Source organism: Acomys russatus, chromosome 5 (genome assembly GCF_903995435.1).
Source record: "Acomys russatus chromosome 5, mAcoRus1.1, whole genome shotgun sequence".
NCBI lineage: Eukaryota > Metazoa > Chordata > Mammalia > Rodentia > Muridae > Acomys > Acomys russatus.
Window position 1 is genome coordinate 64670184 of NC_067141.1, and position 8960 is coordinate 64679143.

An 8960-nucleotide genomic window follows, 5' to 3' on the forward strand; every position below is an offset into this window, starting at 1 on the left:
GTGTGGTGTCGTGTGGGGCCCAGGATGAGCGACCAGGACTGTAGTAGCTGTGGGAAGAGAGAGCACCCATTCCTTGCAGCCAAGTTCTGGGTTTGGGTCTTTGGTGGCTTTGAAATGAAAAACAAACAAGTTTCTGATTTGGACTTGGCATGGCTCTGGGGAGCCCCAGGTGAGAGAATGAGTGAGGGGTCTAGCCCTCCCTGCTGAGTGGAGACCTAGCCGCCAGGCTGGGCTTCCCTCTGTGAGGGCATCACGGGAGAGACACAATGTCTGAGATGCCCATGGAAGAGAATCAGGAGGTTCGAGGCTCGGAGGCTACCCAATGAGACACCGCCAGCCCAGGTTACATGAGGCCTCATTTTAGAAAGAAGATGGACAAGTGACAAAATAAGAGTCAAGGCAGGACTTGTTAAGGACAGACCGGAGAGAGCCCGAGTAACTAGCCTGTGCTGCATGGTTAAGCAAGCCTCCACACAGACCTCTGCCATCCCATAGGGCCCTGCTGTAGCTGACCCAGGGACGGAGTGGTCTGCCTTTTGGCTGAGCACAGCCCAGTCCTCTTCCCTTTTCTGGGCCTTGCCACAGCTCCCTGCTTGTTTTCCCCAAAATAAATGGCTAAGCATATTGGGCCGGCAATAACCCCTTGAAATCAGTTGTTATCACGGTTTAACAACCAGTTTGGCTTCAGTTCAGGCTGTTAACTATCAAACCACTAAGTGCGGTAATGATTGATTCTTGGCCAGTTGCAGCTTGAGTGGGCTGTAAAACCCCATTAGTGAGGGCTCTGTGGAGGCAGCAGCTCAAAGATAAACAAATTGCTGGGTGCTCCAGCCTGGCTTCACCCTACTGCTCTGTGCTCAGCTCCCATGGGTGCCTGGCCTGGGGGCCTACTGGAATCTACTCCTTCCCAAAGCCTCAGGCAGCCTCCCAGCCCCCTGCCCACCTCTCTGGCCTCTGCCCTGGAGGGCTTCTCTTCCCTCTGTACTGCTCAGACTTGCCTCTCTACCTGGATGCAGACGACGTAGTAGCCCAGTTCCACCAGGTACCTCGGAGACTCAGGTGCTCCCAATCCCCTAGGCTTGAGGCTTAGCTTTGGCCTAACCACTGACCACCCTTGGCCCAGCCAGGCCTCACTTTGTAGCCAGGATCACAGGCAGAGAGCCTGACATTCCATCGTGTCCCCCCCCCCCCCAACCTAGACTCCCTCCCACCCTGTGGCTTTCCCCAGGAATTGCTCTCAAACAAATGAAATGTGGGTAATTACTGGGCTGGGGGCTGGACAGGCGACCGTGCAGATGAAAGCGCTTCCTGGACGCTCTCTTCAATTTGCATGGCATCAGAAGCTGCTCAAGAGGTGTGACTTTTCCCACAGTGAGACCCCAGCTCCTCGCACAATAAAGCCAGGCTGCTCACCCAGAATTAATTAAAGGGGGAGGGGAGCAGAGGACCAGCCACTGGGAGTTGGGGGAGCTGGAAGAGAGTGAGCTGGAGCCCCTTCCCTCTTTTCCCCCCCAACCCCCCCACATCCATGCACCTGAGGATCCCCAGAACCCCGGGCCCAGGTAGACAGGGACTCAGGACCTCCACCTCTGCTTCAGGCTTTCCACCTGGAGTGCTACCATGGTTAGGAGGCCTTTGGCTGCCCCAACTCATGCCAAGTGAGGTGCCAGAAAGAGGCCTACAGGGAAGACGTTTCCAGATTGTCCTAGAAGCTGGGCTAGAGGAACAGCCCAGACGGAAGGCGTGAGTTGTGAAGAGTGAGCCAGCGCTGGACACAGGAATTGTGCTTCTGAGCTTCCTTTGGTGTAGCAGGGTACTCACCCCCAAGGGCTTGCTTCCACTCCTGCCTATGCCCAGCTCTTCTTCCTGAAGGCCCAGGTCCTCCAGGCTGGCCTCAAGGACACCTGGCACCCTAGGCTTTTCAGTAGTCCCCTGAGCATGGCACACTCTGCCCAGAGCTCTGGCTTGGAGCACCCAAAGTTAACTTAGCTCCATGTCACATTTGTCAACACCAGTCTTGGCGGTGTCTCCCCCCACCCCCCACCCCCCACCCACACCTTGGATACTGGGCAGTTGCTCTTTTTCAATTTCTGGTGTCAGATTCTATAGACCATAGCAGCTGTATAAGCTACGCATACAGACTAGACCTACAGAGGCAAAAGGGCGCGCAGTCTGCCAACCAGCCAGGACTGCTGGGCTTTGGAAGTGTTTGCAGAGCAAGGGGGGGGGGGGGGGCGGCATCTGAGAGCTTCAAGGCCAGCTCAGAATCTTTCTGTCCCCCTACCCCTGTCTTCCTCTCAAAATCCCTCTAGTGGAGTAAAGGGGAAGGCTGGGGCAAACAGGAGGTTCTTGGAGGGTGGCTTTGGACCTGCCGTTGGGACAGTACTGGCTATTCCTGGCAGGACTCAATCTCCAACACACATTTCTAATATGCAAGTTAAATAAACATTTCAGTCATTTAACAGTAACTAGAACACAACCACCCTCACTGACTCCCACCCCTAAGGGACTGACCTAGGCCTAATCTTTTTTCTTTTCCTTCCCCCTCCCCCTTTTTTTTCTCTCCCGCTGGCTGGCTTGGCCAAGTGCCTTGCCAGTGCTGGGAGCTCAGTAGGGCCCTCTACCCCAGGGAGTTCCACAGGAACCCAGTCTTAGGTCACCAGTAGGCTTCCCTGAGAGGTAAGAAGACAAGACACCACAGCCAGTGGAATACAAAAATAGAGCCTCTCTTTTGTTTAAAAAAACAAACAAACAAACAACAACAACAAAAAAAAAACCCCAACAGCAAACAATATCCACAACTAGAAGGCAGCTTCCCCAGCTCCTCCCCTTCGCAGCACCGCCGATCTCTCTCGCGGAGGCGGGTGGTGCGGGGAGGGGCTGGGCGGGCGCCTATCGGGGCTCCGGGGCCCAAGTCCTCTGGCTGCCTCGCAGGCTGCGCGTGAAGGGCGGGTAGTTGAGGAACTCGAAGCGCAGACTCTGCTCGGTGGTGTGGTGACCCCGCGGCAGGCGCTTCATGAAGTGCACCTCGCGCTGGTGCTGGCGCGTCTTGGAGCCCTTGCGGGGCCTGCCCTTGCGGGTGAAGGCCATGTACCAGCCCTCGTACTTGGCATTCTGCAGGGCCGTGTAGTTGTTCTCCAGCACGATCTCCGTGAACACGCAGTCCTTGCCTTTGCCGTTGCTCTGCAGGTAGTTGGGGTGGAAAGGGGGGAGGGTTGGGGGGGGGGGAAGAGACGTGATGCTACGGAGCCTCTCTCTATGTGAGGCAGAGGGCCAGCGGCCCCAGACAGCAGGTGGGCACCCCAGCAGATGGCGAGGGGAGCCAGAGCCCGGCCCCACGCCCTTCCCCCCCACCCGGGGCACCCGCTCTCTAATCCCTCACAACCCGCAGCCCACCCGGCAGCTTCCTGTCCTCCTGGGCAGCAGTGACACATGGCTGTCTACGGAGGGGCTGGCCCCGAGGCAGAGGGGCCCAAAGCCTGCCTGTTCTGGCCTACTGCCCACCAGTCTGGCCTGGGCTGCTGGGCGTTTCTCCACCTGGCCCCCTTCAGCATCTCTGGGACTCAGGATCAGCCCCTAAGACAGCCACCCTATGCGGGGGAGGGGAAGCCTGGGAGAGACTCTGAGGCCCAAGCCCTGAAGCCTAGGAAGCAGAGGAGCTTGAGGCTGGAGAGGAGCCGTGACTAATGGGGCCATTTCAGAGCTAGGCCGAGGGGGCTGGGCCTGCGGCTTACTGAACATTCCAAATGCTGGTACCATGTAATTGGACATAATAGCAAAGCAATTTGGCGATTTGTTAAAAAGATATATGGAATTTGCCATCACCACCCCCAACCCCTTTCCTTGGCCTTCCTCCTTCATCTTCATAGGTTTTCCTCTCTCTGGTTGTTTCATTCTCTTACCCCTCCATCTAAACCCTAGTGTAACCGAGGCACCGTGGCTCTCCACCCACCTTGTTGAGATTAAAGTGTACTAGAGGCTCAGGCAGTCCAGACGGCCTCCTGGAGCCCCGACTTCCCTCCTGGAGCCTCACCTTGGCAATTAGCTTTCCCTTCTTGTTCATGCAGATGTAGAGACCTGTCTCTGCTCCACGAACTCGAACTCTGCTTCCAAAAGTATCTGTCTCCACAATGAGCTTTGCTGTCGGGGAAGTTATGGGATGCTCATCAGGTCTGCGACCTCTGTGTTCCACAGCTTTACCCCAGTTGACTGGCCCAAGCATAAGTCCTGTCCCTGGACTCCCTGCTCCAAGGGCTGGGGACACAGTACAGGCTCTAGCCCCAGCCCGCCTGCTGATGCACTGGGTAGTCCTAGGAAAGACGGACTGGGGGTGGGGGTGGGGGAGCTGGAGAGATGGCTCAGCAGTTAAGAGCACTTGCTGCTCTTCCAAAGGACCCAGGTTCAAATCCTAGCATCCACATGGCAGTTCACAACTGTCTCTGTAATTCCAGTTCCAGGGGTTTGACACACACACAGGCATACACTGAGGCAAAACACCAATGTAAATGAAATTTAAAAAGAAAGATAGATGGCCTCTCTTTTTTTCAGGACCTGAAACTCCACCTCTGGGCTTACAAAGGCTCCAGGACAGATCACAGTTTACAAGCTAAGTTTCCTAGAAATGTTTGGATGCGGCAAAGTGAGAAGCCAGAATCCCCACTATTTTAGCTCTGTTTCCAAGCTAGAAGCCTTTTGTATGGTTTCGGAACTTAGAATATCATGAGCTTATTAGGAACATCTGGGAACAGTGGTGACCTCCCCATCATGAGGCTAAAGGAAAAAATGCCCTGTTCTGTTCCTGCCCCTTCAATTCTAATTGGCAGCCCTGGCCATCCCTGCTTGTGACAGCAGGGGCTGGAGAGATGGCTCAGCGGTACTGTTCTTGCAGAGGACCAGAGCTCAGTTCTCAGGACCCACATAGGGTAGCTCACAACTGCTTTCTGACCTCTGTGGGTGTGCGCGCGCGCGCGCGCGCGCGCGCGCGCGCGCGCACACACACACACACACACACACACACACCACATATACATAATTTAAAATAAGATGAATCTTAGAAGAAGAGGATGTTCCTTCCTACACACACTGACTTTTGAAGACTGCTTCCTGGGACCAGACACTGATCCTGTTCCTCCCTCAGCTTCCCTAGCCATCAGAGCCCAACTCCAACTTGCAGACATGGACAACTCAATTGTCTCTTCTTTCTCCATTACAGTATTAGCCAAAAACTTTCATAGGTGATGTAAGCCTGGACTGAATTCTGTGCCCTTCTCTACTTCCTGTTCACATGGACAGCCAACTTGCCCCGGAAGCTGGTCCCGACCACCTCTTTATGCAATTGCTCTCTGTGAGGCTGTTCCCAAGAAGAGAGGGAAGGCTGAGTTAGATGGTGTTTGCCCTACTACAGAGCCCAGCCCTTTTCCTCCTTGAGAAAGCAATTCTGTCTTGACATGTGGCCCTTTCTCTAAAACCAGAACCAGGCTTAGGGGACACAGGGATCATCTGTGAGGTCCTCCTGCTGCCTAGCCTCTGACTGCCCCTTTCTTCTTATAGTCATAAAAGTAGGACCCAGAAGCCAAAGTCCCTAGTCTTTACCCAAGTCAGCTGGGAGATGCAACTGTTTACCTCTCCTCGGACCCAGGCAATCTGGCCGTCCCTCGGATGCCTGCCTGCTTTGTACAGCAAGAAGCAGTTGCTTCATGGCCAAGGAAGGATGCTGGCTATAGAAAGGATGAGAGGACCTTGACTAGAAGATACCAGCCCAATATCATATGACACAGTGGGCATCTCTGCCCCTGTCTTCAGTCCCAGCACAGCACCTGGGACCTTTCCATTGCTCTCTCCAGTCTAGACACCTCATGCCTCACTGATGGGCTTTTTGAGAGGCAGACCCAAATTTCTGCCTCCACCCCACCCCACCCCCCCCCCGCAAGGCAGAGACCCAGCAACCCTGGAAGCCTCCTCAGCATCCAAAAGCAGCAAGTGGGCATCTGACCTCTCCAAGGCCTGAAGACCAATTCCCATCACTACCAGCTTGGTTTCTCCTTTCCACTCTAAAACTCAAGGATGCTAGGCCATTTGCTCCAGTAGAGTAAACTCTGGAGGAGCCAGGCATTCCTCCCTTTTTCTTGTTGGGAAGCTGAGAAGTGCAGCAAGCAGCCAATTTGGAGGGACAAAGGGCCTGAAGGCCGGCTCTGCCAGCCCAGTGGGGGAGCTCGGCCACCAGGCAGGCTAGGCCCCCACCCCCACGCAAAGAGCCCCCACTCTCCTCGGATCAATCTGGGGAGCCTGGCCCCACAGTTTACAGCGGCTTTCCCGACCAGGCTTTTGGAAAGCTTAACATTTTCAAACCTATTCTTCCACCCCAGTGACAGATTTATCCCAGGAAAATTATGTCTCCTCCTCTGGCTTTGAAGGGAAGTCGGCTACGTCGATGCTGAAAAAATGCAGCGAGACATACTGGATCCCCCAAACTGGCTCGAGAAGAGGAGAAAGTATTCAGGAAATGTTAAAAAAGGTGAACGTAAGAAGAGTTTTAATCGCTCTGCCAGACGCGGGGGTCTCTCCAGAGATTCCAAGAGAACAATCTGAGCCTCTTTTTTTTCTTTTTTCTTTTTTTCTTTCTTTCTTTCTTTCTTTTTTTCTTTTTTTTTTTTAACATTTACAGACTTGCAACTCCTTTCAAACTCTACATCTGAAAAAAGAAAAGCCTGGTTCTTTTTCTGTTTTATATCATTCTTCATTTTTCTTCTTAGCTCTTAAAATGCCTCACCTTTTTATTACATTTTAATAGAGTCTTCCTTTCTGCTTTCATGCTTGTTTAAGTTGGTCGTTATTTTAAGGTTTTTAAACTCACAATAATCGCTCTCTAAAAACACCGCCGCCGCCCAGAGGGCCTGCCTTCCCTGTGGCACAGCTAGGACTCTGGAAATTGGCCCCATTTCAAGACAGGAATATTGAATGGTTTAGAAATCAATCAGTTCTCAGCCCTTGCCCCAGGATCCCCCTGTACTCGGCAACCCTTACGGGGAGCCACCAGCTAACTGGGGTATCCATAGTAGATCAGAGTCTAACTTACTCCCAGGCCTAGCTTCCCCATGCAACTGCCTCTTCTGATCAGTTAACAGTACCCCCCGCCCCCCCTTTTTCAAGCTCGGGGAAACTGGGGCTAGCTCTACCTTCTTTTTTCCCACTCTCCTTTTGTGGGCCCTGGCGACATATCCTCTTTCAAGAACTTCCCTTAAATCTGCCCCCTCCCCAACCCTCTGCCTCCACCTGCAGCTGGGAAGACGGGTGTGTGTGGGGGGGGTGGGGGGAGGACTGTAAGGGAGCCTCCTGGATTCATTCATTTGCGGAGCAGGGAAGAGAGGGCACCTGTGGGCCACGTCCTCCCCGGGGTCCCTTCCCCACCATTCTCTCCAGCTGACCCTCAAGGCACCTTTCAGCTTTCCCTTCTCAGCTGGGGAGTCCGCAGGCCTCTCTGGCCAATGCGTGTGGGCCTGGCAGGGAGCAGCGAGGTCCACAGCTACCTTTCCTCTCCAGGGTCCGGGGAAGGCGCCTTACCGAAGGGGTCTCCGTCTTCTGCCATGGCGTTGATGCGCTTGTTGGCCAGGACCTGCACGTGCTTCCCGCTGGTGCGGCTGTAGAGCTGGTAGGTCCGGATGAGGCGGCGGCTGAGCTGATCCGTCACCAGGCTCTGCTCCCTCACATGCTGTGTAAAATTAGGTGAGGACTGAACAGTTACCTTTAGGAAATTGAAAAATACACAGCACGCCATTATAACGCTACTCCGCCCAGGGGCCCCCGAATGGTCCCCCATTACCCTTGTACCCCGCTCCCGCCACGCCAGGCAGCCAGCAGGGAGTGGGGGTTTCCCCCCAACATGCCGGCTCAGGCCACCAACCCCCCGCGGGGAAGTCGCGTAGACCCAGCCCAGGATAGATGAAACCCCGGATGAGGGAGAATCTGGACCCACCTGTTGGGAAACACCCTGGGGCTCCCGGCCAGCTCGGAGCAGGGAAGCGGGCTCCCTGCCCAGCGCAGGCCCCCCGCCCGGGCCTTCCTAGAGGAGCAGGGTGCTTTTAAGTAGCGAGGCAACGCTACCCGACCCGTGACATTTATAAAGACAAATTTACGGAGCAAATGTTGAGAGTGCAAAGGGCCTAAACTAACATCGTTGGCTCAAACCGGCCACAAGTCTCCCCAGAGAGCAGCGGAGAGGATCTTTGCTGCTACTACAACCCAACTTCCCTTGACAAGGAACACCCGCTGGCTCCAGCTCCCACCTTCCTAGGAGGCCAGGTGTGGCTACAGGTAAAGTTCCCAACCTCCCGAACTGACTAGCGCGCGTTTGAGATTCGCTGGGCCAAAGACCCTTGGGTTCTAGTCTCTGCACTCACTCGCTGTGTGACTTTAGGCAGGACACTGTCTCTCTGTTCCTTAGATCCCTCCACGGGGTAGTTTGGGGCTGGATTTGTAAGGTTCTTTCCAGCCCTGCTGCGCTGGCCGAAGGGTCGGTCCTCGTGTCCCTGCCCGACAGTGTCAGCTGGGTCCCCCGCGCCCGGCCCCCGCCTCTGTGCAGCGCTCCTTACCTGGGCTTGGAGGCAGAGAACCAGCAAGTGCAACAGCCTGTGGGAGACAAAAGCGGGCAGGAGAGAGGCGCGGGGTGAGCGGACAGGGCGCTGCGGGCGCGGGCCGACGGGGACGCGGGGCGACCGCGGTACTCACAGGCAGCTCAGCGCGGAGCGGGGGCTGCCCATGGCGCGCGGCCCCGGGAGCACCGAGAGCCCGGGCGAGGTCACGCCGTCCCGCAGGAGACCGCGGGAGGACGAGCCGAAAGAGCGGAGGCCGAGGAAGGTCAGGGTGCGGGAGCCCAGCGGCTATCCCGACGCGACTCGGCGGGTCCCGTGGAATGTCGTGCTCGCCGCGCGCGCCGATCAGCTCTGTGCCGCTGCTGGAGCCGG

At 55.6% G+C, this 8960-nt stretch overlaps 1 protein-coding gene across 8 annotated transcripts; it reads right to left on the reverse strand.

The window, feature by feature from the left end:
* Window positions 1-2892: 2892 nt before the first annotated feature.
* Window positions 2893-8756, reverse strand: Fgf8 (fibroblast growth factor 8). Of its 8 annotated transcripts, none has more exons than XM_051147144.1 (6): window positions 8725-8756; window positions 8589-8625; window positions 7973-8059; window positions 7561-7708; window positions 4034-4140; window positions 2893-3183 (listed from the first exon to the last, which is right to left on the reverse strand). In XM_051147144.1, the coding sequence occupies exons 1-6, from the start codon at window positions 8754-8756 to the stop codon at window positions 2893-2895; spliced, it is 702 nt and encodes a 233-aa protein (XP_051003101.1). The 8 variants fall into 8 exon arrangements, with proteins under 8 accessions (XP_051003101.1, XP_051003100.1, XP_051003096.1 ...); XM_051147143.1 differs by having other exon boundaries at window positions 7561-7741; XM_051147139.1 differs by having other exon boundaries at window positions 8397-8625.
* Between the last annotated feature and the right edge of the window lie 204 nt (window positions 8757-8960).